The sequence below is a fragment of the Thermothelomyces thermophilus genome, chromosome 1, assembly GCF_000226095.1.
Source record: "Thermothelomyces thermophilus ATCC 42464 chromosome 1, complete sequence".
Lineage (NCBI taxonomy): Eukaryota > Fungi > Ascomycota > Sordariomycetes > Sordariales > Chaetomiaceae > Thermothelomyces > Thermothelomyces thermophilus.
Window position 1 is genome coordinate 6,207,003 of NC_016472.1, and position 17,595 is coordinate 6,224,597.

The 17,595-nt window shown below is 56.3% G+C and overlaps 6 protein-coding genes across 6 annotated transcripts; 3 read left to right on the plus strand and 3 right to left on the minus strand.

The window, feature by feature from the left end:
- Positions 1-1,666: 1,666 nt before the first annotated feature.
- MYCTH_2054613 (uncharacterized protein) lies at positions 1,667-2,876 on the plus strand (the record flags this gene model as incomplete). The annotated part of the gene is made up of 2 exons (XM_003659811.1): positions 1,667-1,771; positions 1,989-2,876. 2 exons carry the CDS (start codon positions 1,667-1,669, stop codon positions 2,874-2,876), a joined length of 993 nt encoding a protein of 330 aa, XP_003659859.1.
- Positions 2,877-3,071: 195 nt separating this feature from the next.
- On the minus strand, positions 3,072-5,258 carry MYCTH_2297356 (uncharacterized protein). Its single transcript, XM_003659812.1, has 2 exons — positions 4,089-5,258; positions 3,072-4,022 (listed from the first exon to the last, which is right to left on the minus strand). The coding sequence occupies exons 1-2, from the start codon at positions 4,997-4,999 to the stop codon at positions 3,224-3,226; spliced, it is 1,710 nt and encodes a 569-aa protein (XP_003659860.1). The 5' UTR covers positions 5,000-5,258; the 3' UTR covers positions 3,072-3,223.
- A 149-nt stretch (positions 5,259-5,407) lies between these two features.
- On the plus strand, positions 5,408-6,045 carry MYCTH_2297358 (uncharacterized protein). The gene is made up of 2 exons (XM_003659813.1): positions 5,408-5,648; positions 5,727-6,045. The coding sequence occupies exons 1-2, from the start codon at positions 5,532-5,534 to the stop codon at positions 5,997-5,999; spliced, it is 390 nt and encodes a 129-aa protein (XP_003659861.1). The 5' UTR covers positions 5,408-5,531; the 3' UTR covers positions 6,000-6,045.
- A 154-nt stretch (positions 6,046-6,199) lies between these two features.
- On the minus strand, positions 6,200-7,077 carry MYCTH_2297359 (uncharacterized protein). Its single transcript, XM_003659814.1, has 3 exons — positions 6,844-7,077; positions 6,499-6,785; positions 6,200-6,435 (listed from the first exon to the last, which is right to left on the minus strand). Exons 1-3 carry the CDS (start codon positions 6,854-6,856, stop codon positions 6,400-6,402), a joined length of 336 nt encoding a protein of 111 aa, XP_003659862.1. The 5' UTR covers positions 6,857-7,077; the 3' UTR covers positions 6,200-6,399.
- A 637-nt stretch (positions 7,078-7,714) lies between these two features.
- Positions 7,715-8,851, plus strand: MYCTH_2297360 (uncharacterized protein). Its single transcript, XM_003659815.1, has 2 exons — positions 7,715-7,845; positions 7,988-8,851. The coding sequence occupies exons 1-2, from the start codon at positions 7,813-7,815 to the stop codon at positions 8,606-8,608; spliced, it is 654 nt and encodes a 217-aa protein (XP_003659863.1). The 5' UTR covers positions 7,715-7,812; the 3' UTR covers positions 8,609-8,851.
- Positions 8,852-9,965: 1,114 nt separating this feature from the next.
- Positions 9,966-13,013, minus strand: MYCTH_2089267 (uncharacterized protein). Its single transcript, XM_003659816.1, has 4 exons — positions 12,436-13,013; positions 12,225-12,329; positions 10,768-12,139; positions 9,966-10,705 (listed from the first exon to the last, which is right to left on the minus strand). The coding sequence occupies exons 1-4, from the start codon at positions 12,808-12,810 to the stop codon at positions 10,506-10,508; spliced, it is 2,052 nt and encodes a 683-aa protein (XP_003659864.1). The 5' UTR covers positions 12,811-13,013; the 3' UTR covers positions 9,966-10,505.
- Positions 13,014-17,595: the final 4,582 nt, after the last annotated feature.

The window sequence follows — 17,595 nt, forward strand, 5'->3', positions numbered from 1 at the left end:
GGTTTCTTTGCTATGCAAGTAGGGAGCAACGAAGACTTCGCACAAAAGAAAGGGAAACAAACCCACTCAAAGGTCTCGGGTTGCTCGTCTGGGAGTAGTGTAAGGTAGCGGCGAGGCAAACACCAGGCCCCGGGAGCGATAGCCCTCCGCGCTGCCATGCAGGGTGCTCCAAGAACTAGTTATAAAGAGCTTAACAAAGCAATAGGCTAATACGGAGTAGGACATGAAGAACACAGGCGAAACCGTAGGTCTTAGGCTAGTGTCGGTTCTCATCGCCCGAATCCACCTTGTAAAACCGGTCAGCGTTACTCCGTATCATCTTCAGGAAGACCGATGAACCCGTTCAAGCGTTGCACCGATTGCCGTCAAAAGCCGTCAGAAGCCAAGTGGAACGGATAACAGTACAGAGTACGCATTACAAGATGGCCATCTTACGAAGAACCCATCAGAACGGAGATACCATCATGTGACACTCACATTACGGGCGCCCTTTGACCGCCTCGTGGCAAGCGGGCCGCTCTCTGGCACTGAGGCACTCCGAGTCACTGAAGTGTCTTGTGGAAGGGTGCTTTAGAACCCCGGGGAGGGGTCAGAAGGCGATTCGCTGGATGCTGGCTCCGCTTGAGCACTCCCGTCCCTGTCTCTCTCATCCGGGCGCAGGTAAGAGGCGGCGGCGTGGAGGTGCTGACTAACAGAGCTTGAAAGCGCTCATCGGGGGAGCGGTGACGTCCCCCCCGAGCACTCCTCGAAACAAGGGGTAAACCTGGCGGGACCTGGAAAACACCTCTTCTGTCGGAATGGCGAGCTCAACGTTCGGTTCATAGCTTGGTGCCTGGGTGGGCGCTCTGGCACAGGGGAACCGCAGATTGAGGTGGGCGAACGATCAATGACATTAGGGGAGCAGAATGTACATAGAACCGAGTCAAGCGCAATGAGTTAGTACAGAATACAGGTATTGGGTGCTTATGAACGTGGTGGGCATTAGCAGCGGCGACGGCAAGGTCAACAGCGAGCTTTATCTGCTGGTGTCCTGGTCTGGGCCCGCATGCGCGCGGGACGGGCCGACGCCGGTTCGCGCGAGGGTTCGGGGATTGAGCAATGGGTGCGGTGGGCGGCAATGTCAGCGAAGCCGACGAGCTTGTGGGGGTGATTACCTCACAGTTCTGTTTTCCGGCAGGAGAGCGGGAAGCGATTGCTGTTGCAAAAGTGATTTGTTATTCAGCACTGTTAGCAGCTGATTAAAGCAATGATTTGCGCTGGGAGCCATCATGGCAGCCGATGCGAATAACGGAAGCATATGCACCTCAATCCGAACAAACCGAAATCAGGTTGAAGGCGGCACAAGGAACGCATGAGGAATTGAAGACTGCAGCTAGAGGAAGTGGATTCCTTGATGCCTCAAAAATAGAAGTTTATAACGTGAATCCCGAATGGGTTGCACTGCAGGAACTTGAGCCGACTAGTTCAGCTGGCAGTTGCGCCTTTCCCAACAACCGCAGCAACTCAGCCCCGCGCTCACTTACAGTTGACCCTCAGTGAGGCGACGACTGAGACATCGAAGCACACCACCACCACCCCCTTCCCCCCATATTGTACGACTGAGTGCCTAAGTTGGTGCCTACGCCTTCGAGGCAGAACCGCCCTTCCAGACGACCGCTTCTTCAAGATGACTCCCCCGAGCACATCCCCGATCCCGATATTAGGGCAATGGATCCTTGACACCCGCTCTTGGTACCCCGAAGTAGAGAAGGTTCACCAACTCGAAACACACGTGAGTTCATCACACCCCAAATCCTCACTCGATGCCAGTCGCTCAGGCAATCTCGAATCTCAATCTGCCCAACATTGCACACCCCAACCCACGTGCTCTTTGGATCGATGCAAGCATGAGCGATGCAAACCTGTCTTCCCCCTCCAACCCGTCCCCGCGCACAAAGCACACGTTACTCACAGGCTTCCCCCTCTTCCCCTTTCCTATACAACCATAGGCCTCCCGCGCCTTCTCCCTCCTTTCCCACGCCACGCGCTCGCAAGTCCTGCGCTATGTCCGCCCGCCCGACGCCAAGATGGCGCTCGCCTCGGCCCTGCTCAAGCACTACGCCGTCGCCAAGCTCTCGCGCGCCCGGATCCCCTGGTCCCGCGTCGTCGCCACGGGCTTCACCGCGCCCCCCGGCGGCGGCACCAAGCCCGTCTACGTCGACCCGGCCACCGGCACGCAGCCCGTCTTCTTCAACGTCAGCCACCAGGCCGGGATCGTCGCCATCGTCGCCGTCGCGGCAGGCGGCGCGGGCGAGGAGGGGAAAGGGGAAGAAGAAGAAGAAGAAGTGGTGCAGGTGGGCGTGGACGTCGTGTCGCCGGCGGAACGGCGCGCGCGCGATCACGAGTACATCGCCGCGAACGGCTGGGCCGCCTTCGTCGACATGCACGCCGAGGTGCTCGGGCACGGCGAGGTGGCGTACCTCAAGCACCAGGTGCCGGCGGCCGACGACGACGACGGCGACGACGGGAGGCTGAGGGCCTTCTACGCGCTGTGGGCCCTGCGCGAGTCCTACCTCAAGCTGGGCGGTACCGGGCTCGTGGCCGACTGGGTCCGCGACCTCGAGTTCCGCGGGTTCCGGACGCCGAGCCCGACGCCCGGATGGGATTCGCCCGCCCGCGAGGAGGAGGGCCAGGTGCTGAGGGATATCGGGATCTGGCTGCGGGGGGACAAGGTCGAAGACGTGGACATGTGTCTGCGGTCGATAGGGCCGGATTTCATGATCGCCACCGCCGTGAGGACGCCCGGGAGGAAGGCAGCCCGGCTAGGGTCGGCACTTGGGCCGTACGAGGTGCTGTCGTTAGAGGGGGTGTTGGACTTTGCCGAGGCCAGTGGGTGACTGCCAGTCTCGTCTCGACGACTTGTCATGCACGCACCAAATAGGGGTGGGAAGAACTTGTCCCAATCCGTAGCGTGAGAACTCTAACGAACTAAAAAGGACCAAACGGGATCACTCTGCAGGTTACCTACCTTCGGCGCATATATGACTGGGCTCGGGGAGCCCTCATAACTCGCAGGCTGAAAAAGCCCCCCCCAAGCCATTTTTGTTCCGGAGTGATGTTGCCGAGCCACGGCTGCAGTCCAGGCTGTCAAGCTGCGGGGCCATCAAGCATTGTTGCCGTTGAATTCCAAAACAATCAGCTATTGGCACCACTTCTTCTTCTTCTTCTCCTCTTTCAGCCGGATCTAAGGCATCGACGCCACCGCTCGCGGTGCAGTTATCGAAAACAAAAACAGCTCATGATGCCCGGCTGTGATCGCATCCTGTTCTTCTCCCCGCTCCGTCTCCTTATCCTTGCCAGCAGTTTCCTGAACCCGCCCGTCCTCGCTTTTCCCGCTCTCCTTTTCCGTCCCCTTCTCCTTCTCCTTGCTCTCCTTCACAATATTACCCTCGGCGTCTACCTCAACTACCACAATCACATCCTCCGTATCCAGGCTCCCGTCCTCGGTGTAGTTCCACATGTCCTTGACCTCGCCCCTCACCAACCCCGTCAGCCACAGCGATCCCGTCACACCGGGCACCAAGTACAGCAGCGCCGGCTGGCCGTGGTTGAAGACGAGCATGACCGTCAGCGTGACCAGCATGCCGGCGGCGTACCCCACGACCGAGGCGTAGAAGTAGGGCTTTGGGAACGCGGTCGCCGAGATGGCTTCGGCGGCGTCGCGCACGGGAGAGAGGCGGCCGAGAGGCGTCGTCCAGAAGCGGTTGCCCCACTGGCCGCGGGTGTCGACGTAAGGAGCCTTGACACGGCGGTTCTGCGTCGTGGTGGTGGAGGTCCCGGAGGCGGTCTCCGTCGCGAGCTCGACCGGCTCCAGCCTGATCTGTCTCTGGTAGTACTGGAAGAGGTCGAAGCGCAGGGCGAGCGCCATCAGCATGCCGGGGACGACAATGTCGCCCAGGCCGAGCATGCTAGCACCCTTGGCGCTGGTGAAGACGAGCTTGATCGGCGCGTCGATGTTCTTGGCGACCGTGATCATGTAGGGGCTGGGAGGCGTCAAGAGTTAGTGGGAGAATCCAGAGTAGTAAGCGCGGGGGACGACGGAGACGTACGTGTAAAATACCATGACGACATCGTAAATGAAGAGACTGGCTAGAACCATGGTCCCGATGGTGAACGATGTGGGAGAGAACATCAGGAAGGAGAAATAGCACATAGCCATGCTGAGCAGGTTGGAAAGCGCATCCCATCCGGTCCAATGGTATGCTGCGGCGACAAGCCCGGCGATGGCAAAGCGGAGCAGATCGTTGACATGGAAATCCACCTTGGCCAGAGTCTTCCCGTAAACAGCAAGCCGGGCCGTCCAATCCCGGGTGAGCAGATGGCGCAGCTCCCATAAGAACCGTTTCAGGGCCGGTGACAACGTCAAGTCGGACAGACGCCCCGGAAGTGGTGTATCCTTGCTGTTGATAACGGTTTCCTCAGCAGTCTCCTTGTCGACCACGTACTGGCAACGGCGGTGGGAGTCGATGTGGTAGACCTGGCCCTTGCCGTCCGCCCACATTGTCGGGAAGACCAAGCTCGTGAGAACGTCCAAGGCGTCGCCCGCAAGCGCGCCCAGGCCGGTAATGGACATAATGGACATGTAGCCCCGGAGTATCTTGTTCAAGATGGACGGATCCTGAAGCCACTGGATCAGGTAGTAGAGCCCCATCAAGACAGCGGCGAGCAGGAGTGGGAAGCGGATGGCGTCCGATGCAACAAGCCCTTCGATGAACTTTTCTTCCTCTCGTTTCTTTTCGCCTTTCTTAACTTTCGGCGGGGCGGCCGAGGGCGGCCGGCGGAGGGAGCCATGGGCGCCGACCCAGATGACGCCAAGCGCGCTCAAGACCACGAGAAGGTACTGGGGCTCGAAGAGCCTAGCGAAGCTGAAGACTGGCGGCAAAGGCGAGTCGCTTGGGACTGGGGCCGATGGCGAGGATATGTCAGCCACATTTGGCGGGCTCTGGTCCGGAGAAGACATTTCTTGGATAAAAGCTGATGTCCAGGTAGGGTGAGGTCGAGAGGTCGACGGTGCCCAAGCTTAGGTTTAGTTAGAGCGGCGAAAGTCGCAAGCACCAAGCCCTCGACGACCGACCCAAGCAAATTGGGCTTGATAAGGATCGTAAACACCCTGAATGAACGTACACCCTTGAGTAACAAACATATATAACCCCCTTTGATCTCCTTGTAAGGCCCCTGTGAAAGGGTCAAAAGTGAGATGTTGTCCTCAAGTTGTTTTAAGTTCCTTTTTCGGCGGGGCGCACTTGGGCTGCAGGCTCCCAAGCACTCACTGTGGGACAAATTGATGCTTGGCACAGAGGCGACCCTCTGTAAATTAAACAACTAACCCTGGCTGGGGAGCCAGTGCAGGGGCCCTTCTGCTTCCATAACCGCATCCTATCAACTGCCCAAGCGGTCGCTTTTCAACCTCCGCCACCTCATCAAGAAGCAAATAGTTCCTGACCGCGACTCGTCACCCCGATCAGAGCAGTGAGCGCCGCCGCAGTTCCGCCATGGAATCGGAGCCCATGTCGGTGGACAGCGCAGCGCTGGAACCGCCTTCCCTGCCTGCGGACGGCGCAAACGAGCCAAAGTACGGCGGCCATTCACGGTTCGAGCTGGAGCTCGAGGTGTGTACACACCTGACACCTATACACTCGCCGCTGCGCTTCCTTTTTTTTGACGGCCATAGAGCTGACGATCAACAGTTTGTTCAGTCCCTGGCGAACCCACAGTATCTCAACTACCTAGCGTCACGCAAGTTCCTTACCAATCCCGCGTTTGTGGCCTACCTCGACTACCTGCAGTATTGGACGCGCCCGCCGTACTTGAAATATCTCACGTTTCCCACCGCGACCCTCAAAATGCTAGAGCTCTTGCAGCAAGAAAAATTTCGCCAGGACATCATTAGCCCGGATCTTGCGCATGCTATGATCATGGAAGGGATGAAGACGGCGGTGGAGTGGCATCGCGAGGGTTGAGGCCGGCTGCTAAGAAGGAGAGATGAACAAACAGAGAGGACAGTGCAGCACATCCGGACGGGCCGCATCGATCTGGTGCGCTGCGCTCTGCCCTATAGAACGAAACCATGATCAAAAATGTCGAGCAGCAGCCGCAGCAGCCGACAGCCTAGCAATCGCTTCGCCCTCACGGGCAGACGGGAGGAGGAAGGGGAAAGGCGGCCAGGAAGACTTGACAGCCTGTGACAATGACCGCCGCACCACTTTTTGAGAGCCAGGCTACATGCAGGTAACGTCAAGTCTAGCAGATCAAACCCATAGATGACCAAATAAAAGATACCCAAGCCCATAACTCCGCCCAATGCTTTCTGTGATATTCCCTCCGGCCAGCCGCCCATGTGCAACACCATCTCTTGAGGTATCAGTTCTCTCTCCACCGATGTCCGCAGGTCATGCACTGGATTGACTTTGTCAGCTTCATACCGCACAACAACAAGAACTCAACCACGGGAAAACGGACCTTATAGAAGGTCGTCATCGGCTCATCGGCACTGCGAATCTGCACCTGGAAGAAGGCCGCCTCGTCTCCGCTACAGTTGGACGTCGGACACTGCACCTTGCCCTTCTGGGCATTGTCCCATGCCCCTGGACCGCCGAACACATCCTCCTTCTCCTTGCGCGGGAAGTTCTTTCGCGAGTAGATGGGCATGTCGATGGCGTGCTGGTAGGGACAGGTCCGGCACTCTAGCCGGTTGCTGCCCGTTTCCATCCTCGAGAGGATGAGAAGGTTCGCACAATAAGGGCAGACTAGGTATGGAGTCAATAAAGGCGCAATGAATAGGACAATAAGTAAGAGGAGGCTTACAAAGGATTGGCATTTTGGCCGACTGTGAAAGATTGGACGACCGAGATAAATTCGTGCCCCTCTTCTACACGCAGTTCAGAAATGGCCGAGACAGTGCGCGCTTCTGTAATTTTTCTTTTCCTTTCTTTCTCTCCCTGTGGGCAGGCAGACAGAGTTCCTTTGGTCTTGAAAGAGGAAATTACCTGAATCCGGTTCTCAGAAGTACTTGCGCCTATGTAAGAACCTCAGTATTGGATATATATCATCTTTTTATGTGGGCCAAAGACTTAAAAACGCTGCTTGGCGGGGGCTGCAGGAACTTAACTCTGAATCAAACACACCCTAACCCTTGATCTTCAAAGCAACAACTCACCCTACTGATTGATTGCGTGCTACGCATGTGATCAAGAGCTCCAAAGGCACACACTGTACCGAACATGATAGCAAATGGTGTTCCATAACGCCTCAAGTCTTTGTGCCAGGCGTTGCTGGGTCGGCAGCAAACACCACAGCACATCATCACTCTAGAACCAAGCGATCCCATCTATTGGCGACCCCACCCACGACAGGGAGTGGGACCCCGGGCTCGGCGGCGCAACACGCTGCTGCTGCTGCTGCTGCTGCAGTGCATCACTGCCACCTCCTACCGCGAACGCAGTAAGTCGTACTGTAGCTCACCTACCCTATTGCACAACTCGTATGTAGGTAAGGTACATAGAGACACGACGAAGACCACCATCCGCGGGGACCTAGCCGCGCGGCTGTTACGTGATTCGATTCTCAGCATCTACTAAAACAAAATACACTATTATCCATACATTCACTCTTTGTCATCTTTCCTTGGATCTAGCGCCATACACCTGGGCTTGTTGAGACTTGTCTGCCCCTCGCCCCGCCGGGTTTCCGTCTCCCTTGCGGCCCTCAAAACCACCAACACCAACAGACGCGCGCGCACACACATACATACATACACCCGAGCAAGCCGTCGCAATGGCCAACCGCGCAAAGGAGGAAGAACATGAGGTATGTGCACTCTTTCCCGCCCCTCCTACCCGTGCACCTAACTACCCATAACCCCGACCATAAACGAACGAACACAACGCCCTTCTTTTCCTGGCCTCTTCATGCTGCTGACGAATCTTTCTCTCCCTCCAACAACATACAGGGCGCCTCGACCCGCGAGCTGCTGATCGAAGCCTGCCGGCGCAACAACACGGAGCTCCTGAGCGAGATCCTCTCGTCGCCGCCGCTGCGCGACGACGAGGAGGCGACGGCCGAGCTGCTCAACACGACCACGACGGTGCTCGGCAACCACCTGTACCACGAGGCGGCCTCGCGGGGCAACTACGAGATCATCGACGTGCTGCTCGACCAGCCCGGGTTCGAGTGCGACCCGGTCAACCGGACCGACGGGGACACGCCCCTGCACTCGGCCGTCCGCTGGATCAACGGGGAGCCCCCCGAGCAGCGCGAGTTCGGCAACGCCCTGGTCAAGATGATGCTCGAGGCCGGCTCGAACCCGCGCATCAAGAACAAGGGCGGCCTCACCCCGCTGCAGCTCGTCGACCCGCGTAACGAGGGGCTCAAGGAGGTGATTCGGAAACACGAGTACGCCGCCCTCAACGCCGGTGATTTCGTCAGCCCCGAGGACGTCAAGGGCGGCAAGGGCCTCGCGGCATCCGCGTCTGTGCCACAGGACGAGGACGACGAGGACGCCGAGTTTAGCGGGAGCGACGAGGATGAGAGGGCCGAGTGGGAGCGGAGGAGGAAAGCTAAGAGAGGGTGAATGCTCACGGGACACTTTGGCTGTCCTCTTTTGTTTTTTGTCGGGCAGGTCGGCGATGGGGTTTGGCGTCGGAACGCTGGATGTTCTTACGTCTTTTGCATTGCTGGAGCCGGAATAGACTTTGCTTGGTACAGTATGGCCCCTTCTCCTGCTCCGCCCCGTACCCGTTCACGCCGCTAGATGTGCTCGGTCCGCCGCCGTCACTCTTGATCGAGCATTTCGTCCTGCCCCATATCCGGCCGGCCCAATCTGAGCTTTCCAAAAATCATCCTGCTGGTGCCGGGCGTCAATTCAAAACCACCCGTTGCAGGCGCAACGCCGTTCGAGGTCACGATGCCCGGCCATATCGACTCGCCGCAACTGTTTGCGACAGTTAACCGAATCGGGGTGCTATCACTCGGCAGATCAGCTGGGGAACCGGGCCGTTCCGTTAGTATTGCTGACCGTTATGTTCCACGGGCTTACAATAAACACCACCGGTAGTTATGTTGAACGGAAACAGGGGGGCACTGGCTGCTGTTGGACTGGGAGGCGTGCTTCAGCCGGAAGTGAAGCTCGATGCGGCATCTCGTCTACTGAACAACCATAGCAAGAGTAGGGTTTCCTCGCGGAGCTTGCGACCTGGCCTCCTGCTTCCTCTGCTCTGCCATTACCAGCTAAACTCTGAACTGTTGGGCGACTTCCCGAATTCCCTTGATCTGGGGTTGCCCTCTGAGCTGTGAGGTGTTCGAGACAATTCCCGCCGAGGTCAGAGACTCGAATGAAGTTCAGAGAGCTAGAGCGGTACTTGCTGAGGGGAACACATGGATATGTGACGCAAAAGAGTCTGATATCTATGGTACAATCAAAAACATAAGAAAGAGGAATACGATTCAGATTGGTAAACGATGCGATGACCGAAAGGAATCCAAGGTGACCAGGTCTGTGTGGTTATTGACGAATATGGGAAGAACGGAGCTATCCTGGGGCATCGCCAGCAGGCTTCTGGCCAAAGAAAGCAAATCACATCGCATTTCGCTGCCAACAGAAGGAGGAGGAGACTAAAACAACAGGTATCTTTGGCAGCTACGTTGGGTAGAGCACCTACCAAGGTACCAAAGTCAGGTACCTTCGTTTAGTTTGCCACTGCCGTCCCTTAGCCGTTGCAGCTTGACATGGAATCCGGCAAGAGTCTCCCACGAAAAGAGAGAACTATGGAAGGTAGCCGGCATGCAAAAGATGGCAATTGCAGTTGTAGCCTCGAGGTACTAGTGGATACTTGATTGGCGGCTTTCTACTTGTGAGGCGAAACTTAGGCTTTTGTTGACCTGAGGGTTGCCTGTACGCCGGTCTATATACATTTCTGATGAGATCGCCTCGGGTGGAGATTGGACGTTGGTTTGGAAACGAGAAATAGTGAATCCACGTCCTATATAATGGCAACGAGTGGATGCCTATGGAAGCCAACTTTAGCGAACTATTCCGTACACACATTTCGGCTGTTGGCGCGGATCCGGGCAGTTTACTTTGGAAGAGACACTCTGGAGATCTGGTCTGGCTTACATACTCCGTACAGTACGCCCGTTGCCACGATGGAAGAAGATCTGTGGAGAAGTTTGAACAAACAAGTCGACACAGAATCATCTAAATCGACTCCGTCTCGAAGTTCTAAATCCATCAAAAATTATCCTCCCCCACTGTTCCTTTCTCCCTCCTCCATCGAGTCAAGCGAACCAAAACAACTGTCAACACCCCCACCCAAACTCAGCATATTGCCATGTTTAATTGAATGAGCCTCACATTGCCTGCTATGCGAAACACGCCCATTTTTACTTCAAGAGGTATCACTGTGGAGATCCGATGCGGTGCGAAAATGAAAAGCAGCTAAACTTCCGTCCAAACACGCCTGTCTCCTGCTTTACCTAAACCGTGCCCTGCAACGGCCCATGACTTCGCCTTGGCAGACAAGCTCGGCGCTGAACTCGGAGCCGTCAAGCGTAAGGTAGATGTCGAAGTAGACACGGTAGAAGGTGCCCTGAGGCGTGTCCATGCGCTCGAAGTCCTTCTCCAGGTTCTTGCGGGACAGGTCCGACGTGAGCGTCACCACCTCCTTGATTCCTGTTGGGCTCGTTAGCAGCAACTCCAGCAAAACGAGCTGGTGGAAGGGAAAAACAACTTACTCGGATCCTTGGTGTACTCTGGGCAAACGTCGTCATCGCAGGCGTACAGAATGTCCTCGTACATGAGGGTAGCGCCAGGGGCGACCTGGCGGAAGAACGACACCTTAACCGGCTCGCCAATCTTGACCTTCTGCCCCTTCTGGACGAATATCTGGCGGGTAAACTTGCAGCGGTCCTTGCCGTCAAGCGAGGGCACGCGATATGCCTCGGGATGGTAGCCTTCCTTGAAGGGCTGGAGGGTGGCCATGAGGTAGTGGCGGCGGGCAACACGGTGCGTGATGACTCTCTCGGTGATACCGGCAGTGACGGCACCCTTGACAATCGCGGCGACCGAGTCCATGGGCCGGACGACCTTGGACTGGAACTGCGGAGGGACGTGGAGCTTGATCTGCTGGAAGAGATATTCCGAGGCGCCGAAGCCGCCGACGACCAAGATGTTCTGGAGGGTCCGGTTCTGCGCCTGGATCGCAATGATCTGGTTCCGGACGAGCTCCAGAATACGGTTGACGACGGGCTCGAAGCACTGCAGAATCTCCTCGTTCGTGAAGGTCATGTAGCCCTCTTCGATGCCCGCCTCGGGGAACTCGGCCTCAATGCCAACGTCCACAGCCCACTTCTGACCGTTATTCCGGAAGTCGGCCTTGATCCGGTTCTCGAAGTCCATGATGCACTTGGCATACACACGGCCGGCAGTCTTGGAGCCGTCAGGCAGCTTCATCTTGCGGATCTTCGTCCGGAGAATGTTGCTGAAGTTCCGGTTCAGAGCCGTCGAGCCGCACGAGTCGCCAGAACCGGCTGTGCATTCCGCGACCGTGAAGGGATTCTCGTCTTCAACTTCGTAGGCGATCAAGTCTACCGTGCCGCCACCGCAATCGACAATGAGGACCGCGTCGTGCACCTTGAGATTCAGCAGGCCGGTCTTGGAGCAGAAGAGAGCGGCGGCCTCGGGCTCGCTGACCAGCGTCAGGCGGTTATCGTTCTCGTCGCGGAGGAAACCGGCCTGAATGGCCGCTGCTCTTGTCGCCGCCTTGCCAGCATCGTTCCAGATGGCGGGCACGGTCAGGTAGTATCGGATGTTTCTCTCCTCGCGGTTGAACACCTCACCCAGCGTCTTCTGGAGAGCCGCGCGCATCGCCTGGCGGAGCTTGAAGAGGTAGTCGGCCGCAACGTCGATTTCCGATTTGCCCGGCGGCAGGGGCGGGAGGTTGATGGGATCAATGTATGTGTTACCTGACAGCATCAGCTGCAGTTTGAACCATTCCACCTTCTGCACACCCGGCTTGGGGTAGCCGGTCGGGGCGAGGGCGTCGGCGATATCGGGGCCCCAGCCAACGACTTTCTGGTACTGGTCATAGTAGAGCACAGTCGGGATCTAAAAGGCACAAGAAACGCAGGCCGTCAGCTCTGGGACCTACGCTTGCATTCACCCACGGATGGTGCGTAGCGCGGGAACCTACCTTTTGCTTTGTATATGAGCCGGCGCCGGGCCACTCCGTGATAATATCCTCCTTCGCTTCGTTGTTTGTCGCAAACGCAAACGCAACGCCGGAAAACGTGGTACCCTACGAGGAAAGCAGAGGTTAGAACAGCACAGAAAGAAGCAGTAGACGATGAGAAGGTGAAAGGGAAGAAGGGGGGAAGGGAGGTTAGGTAGGACAAGTTGCTTACAAAATCGATGCCAACGATCAGCTGGGCCTTGCTCCGGCTGTTACCTTCGACCTCGGCGGCAGTATTGCGCGCGTAAGGCGCAATGGGCCCGGCTGGTTGCGCAGGGACCGGCGGAGGGTAGCCGGTAGGGCCCGCATATCCCGGAGGGCCGCCAGGGACAGGCGGAGGACCGCCTCCCATGACGGGAGGTGGATACCCAGCGACCGGAGGGGCCCCGGTGTTGATGGGGGGAGGGCCTCCAACCATTTGCGACGGTGGAGTGCGGGTCGGGCCTTGGTTCGCGAGAGGGCTGGTGCGGCCGATGGGGCCGGGAGGGCCAGGAGGGTAGTTTGCTGAGTAGCTAGGCGGCCGCGGACCAACACCTGGGTGATTCATTTGGAGGCTCGTCTGCGATGAGTTGGGTGCACTCGGCGGGACGGGACCCGGGCGCGAGGGGAACGGCGGCGGTATCTGAGGAGGTCCCGGAGGCGGGGTCGGGCTCTGCTGCTCGCTGGAGTCGGGGCTGGCACTCCCCTGAGGCTGGTTCGGGGCGCTCGACTTCCGTTTGAAACCAAAGCCTTTCAGGCGAGAGTTCAAAGAACTCATAAGGGGATGGTCAGGTGAAGATTACGAGGACTTAAGAGAAGAGCGGCGATCGGGGGCTTAATGAGGGGGAGGGTAACGCAAGTAAGACAGACGGGAGGGGAGGCTGTGAGCGGCAGCAGGCTGGGCAAACCAAGAAAGAACCAGCGGGAAATTCGGCTGCTCTGCAACCGGGGTAGGACTCAGGTTGCAGCGGGTGGATTCGCGGCGGGTTGTTGAGGGAGGGGTGTGCTCGCTGGGTCCCAGAGGTCGGTGTGGGCGGCGGCTCGCAAAGCTTGCTCCGAGTTTAGACCGTGTGTGGTCAAAGAAGGTGCGAAACCAGTCTGGGAAGGTCTGAAGTGTGGCTGAGAGGGCTTTCCCAGCCGGGCGTAAGGACAGCGGCGAGGGCGCCTTGCAAATATCGAGTGAGCCGACCTAGCATATAAGGCTGAAGCCTGTTGGGCAGATTGGCGCTGTCAGCGCGGGGGCGGGGAAGCTTGGTTCCGCTGGTTATCTCCCAAACAAAACCCTGCCTCGAACGATTGGAATCAGGCGGCCAAGCAAAGTAATGTGATATTGAGAAGAGTCAAATACCGAAGAAGCACAATAGATGGTATGGAAATGTTGAAAGTCAGATACCTTGACCCTACGGAATGTTTCGACAACTGAAGCCCACCCTAGGGCTGAATTAATCACTGGCACTGCATGGAATGGTAGAAGGCACACCTCACCAACTGTCGGTAATCAACCCCCCGGTGCTCTCCTGGTGAGCAGACTCCACTTCCATGCAGCTGGACACAGCAACGCGCCAACCATACAGTATTAGTACAGGAACAAGAAGCGGTTTTCACTCCAACGACTGTTCGAAGATCTACTGCATCGGTTGGAGATAGGACAGAAAATCATCGAATTTGCCGTGAAAACATCAAGGACAGTCCGACGAGGACGGTTTCATGTGACCCTGGTTGCGCAGTCTCCCAGGGATGCGAAGTCGATCCACAGCTTCCTTATACGGCGCTGGCCAAGACAGGCATGGGTTGACGAACTGGTGGTGCCCCTGTCCTCAGTTCCATTTCCATCCTCTCTCGAGGCGGGCCCCGGACCTAGCAGTGATCACCTCACGTTGTGCTGACAATTACAAACCAAGTGATGGAGAATACGCCCATGGTATGCATTGATCACCAATCAATCATCACTAACGATTTTAACACTCTCGCTCGTCGACACGGCGCGAGCGGGTCGTGTTGACGATGCATTTCTCCCCGAAGACGGAAGAATGGGTCCCCATTTTCCAGGTGCCTGACCTAAGCTTAATCGGGGTTCTTGGATGGTAGGACCTTCGTAGGACTTGAGAGGCGAGAGCATGTGGATCTGTGGCTGAGTTCTGAGGCGCTGCGCCTGTTTGCCGCAGATGATGGCCAATCAGCGAAATTTTAGGCCTGCACTTCTTATTGGTATTTTGTGTTTCCATGGCGGCCCAAAAGGTTCTTCCTGTCAGCCGCATGGAACTCTCTCACTGGGTTGCATTGTGCACATCGGAGGAGACAGTCGGCGTTGACTCTCGGGGAGCTTATTCACACGAAAACGATCCCCCAGGCCTCCACGCGACAGCTGCAAACCCCAGTGTTTCTTGGCTGCCAGCAACATGGGTGAATTGTGTGGATCTCCAGAACCTCGCATTGAGATCGCCTAGCGTGCATTGCAAACCACTGCTCGAGAGTTAGAGACGGACAATCAAACATGCCGCGGAGGTCATTCTCAAAAGTAGCTTGCAACCTGCTCGTCTGACAGGACAGCCCGTTTTCATAAGCGGCCCCCAACTCTGGATTCGCGGAATATGCGCTGTTGGGTTGGCTGGCGGGCGGTAGTAATTCGCTATCGCTAGCGGCACAGTTCAACTGAACTGTCGGCACACATAATTCGTAATTGATGGAAGCAACGGCAGTTCCGTATCACGTGTGGGGACGGTTACACTTTTGAAGTTCTGCCGCGACCCACTGGCGCCCTTGCCTCCTCCGTACATCGATCAACGCCTTGAACTGCCTCGGGATCAGTGAACGTGACAGACTTCCGTCCCCAACATGAAACCAACAATAATTGTTGCCCTATTCGACCTACTACCGCACCGTTGTTCAAGCAGCTCGATCTTCCCGCGTACGGTGCCATCGGGATGGTCTGAGGAAGGTCGGGTATCCACCACAACAAGCCGCACGACTCGGGGGCGCTTGGGGTTGCCAAGAGTCTAAGAGACTCGTGGGCCTCATGCGCCGCAGGGGGACTGGAGTTTGGTAGCAAGACTGGAGTACAAAGGTGCTGCACGGAAGACAACGTTGGCTGTCTCGGTATGTCTCAAACCTTGAGGAACCGTGTGGCTTTGTACACTACTCTCAAACAGTCCCACATCTTGTGTTCGCTGGTGGTTCATCAAAGCGGCTCGTCGTTTTGGCATATAAGTAAGTTAGACTTCGCCCCCAACAGCAACCCGCTGAGGAGATGTGTCACCGTCGTAACATTCGGGATCTCCGGGGTGCGCTGCACCATTGCGACAGCCGACCTCTATTACTTGAAACCGTGGAAAGAGCCGGAGCACCAGCTTGCCTTAGTGTAAAATGGTACCTCCGTTGACGTTGACAGTTCCAATTAGAGTGCTAATGCTCTCACTAGACGTTTGATGGAGTAACACGAGATGCTGCAGCCAGTCTTGCTGCACATTGCTCTTCCAATATCGGCACCCCATGGCGATACAATAGCATGTTGAGTATGTTCACTTTCCCGATAAAGGCTTATTCGGGAGGGAGCAGGAAGGCATGGATGCCTTTCCGTCATGCATACATAACATCTGACTGGGCAGCAGTGATGTTGTGGTCTATGAATGAGTCTTACTCAATCCCTTGATCCTCCATTCTCTTCTGGTTTCCCCATCAAGATGCTCTTGACGTCGACCAGAGCCCAAAGTCATTAGATACTCACGTAGAACAGTCATGGTCGGACGGCATAAGTTCCATAGCTGCCTGGTGCCGGTCGCGGCGTTGACTATCTATCCTGGCCAGAGACAGAGCGGACAAATCATCTGACAAGTGTCGGAGAGAGGGAAGCTGCGCAAAAAGAACAATGCAGTCGGTGGAATGAAGCAAATATCTCAAGAATTCAACCACTTTTTCATCAGCTCATGCGCCCTCGATGATCTTTCTGTCGCCTGCCTAAAGCATAGGCATAGGCAAGGAAAATAAAACATGACAAAAAAAAGCTATAAAAGATCGAAATGCTCAACACTATAAGGCGTGCTATCTCTGGGTGACCGGGGTCGTTGTGTGGGAGGAATCCACTAGGATGTGTCTTGACCAGATGTTACCTTAATTCCGGATTGGTGTATGTTGGATCCGAATGGCACTAGCCAAATGCGATTGACAAAGCATGGCTTGGGAAGCTCGATCTACTCCGTACACTCCATTCTCCTGCCTGTGTTAAGAGGAGCGCTTGGCTGGTGGATGGAAGGAGGGACATATTGTACGTACACTACCTTGTGGATTCACACGCTGAGAGGGCCAATCTAAGAGCATTTTCACAAAACACCTGCATTCTGATAGAGAGGTGGATTGCGTGCGTCTATGGAGGTGCACTCGTCCGGAATCTTGCCATGTCTCCCAATTCGGCCCTTGGATGTTCAAAAACGGGAATATGATTCGCTGGACTGGGAAAGGTTCGTACTGTTGTAAGTATCCTGACTGTGGCAACTAGTCAACAAGGCCCGATCATGTGCCGTCTTAGGCCCGGTTAGTAGTGCCGAGTAAGGTGATTGCGACAGGCATTGAAGCAGCTGGAATGCGCGTGTATCCGTGCTCTCTACTACGTACACTAGTTACCCTTGGTCTTTTCCCAAGATCTTTGATGATCTGGTGTCGACCAGGCCATGCTCCCCTTTGGTTAGTGGGACCACTAGTGTTGTAGCACAACCCAGCGTTGACCTTAACCCTTGTTGTTGAAGATGGTCTCCACATCCATATTTGTCTTAGGGCCGCCGGAGCCAGCCGACTGCGTACCTACGTATGTATGTACGGAGTACGGAATACACAACTAATGCTTCCAACCTGAACTTCAGCACTCTTTCGGATGTCTGTGAGGAAGAAGCTCATTGCGTTTCGGACGTGCCGTTTCCAAACCAATCCCAAGCGGCTGTGAACGAGGCTTCAAAATTTGGGGCCAAGTGCCTCGCGATAACAGCCATTGTCCAGTGATAGGGCCGTTTTTGTGGTTCGCGGCGTGTTGTCGACACGCGACTCGTCTGAGCTCGAGCATTCCACGTGTTGGTGGCCTCATCTGCCTTGGTTCGTTGGCAAATCCCGCAGTAAGAGGCATTGCAGGTTACACCTATCCTCGGCACCGGGGAGCGCAAGAAGAACGAACGTCTGGGGTTCACACGAGGTTGAAGCGAGAGCGCTCTGGCCCTCGGCAGGGACGCACCTCGACTTCTATCGCATGCCCGGCCGTTTCGATACTCGCGAAATCTGGACGGGCATAAACGAACTGCAACAACACCTTTCCGGCCGAGCTAGCACCGCCTAATTCGCCGATTCAAACGCCGGCACGGCAGGTCGCTCC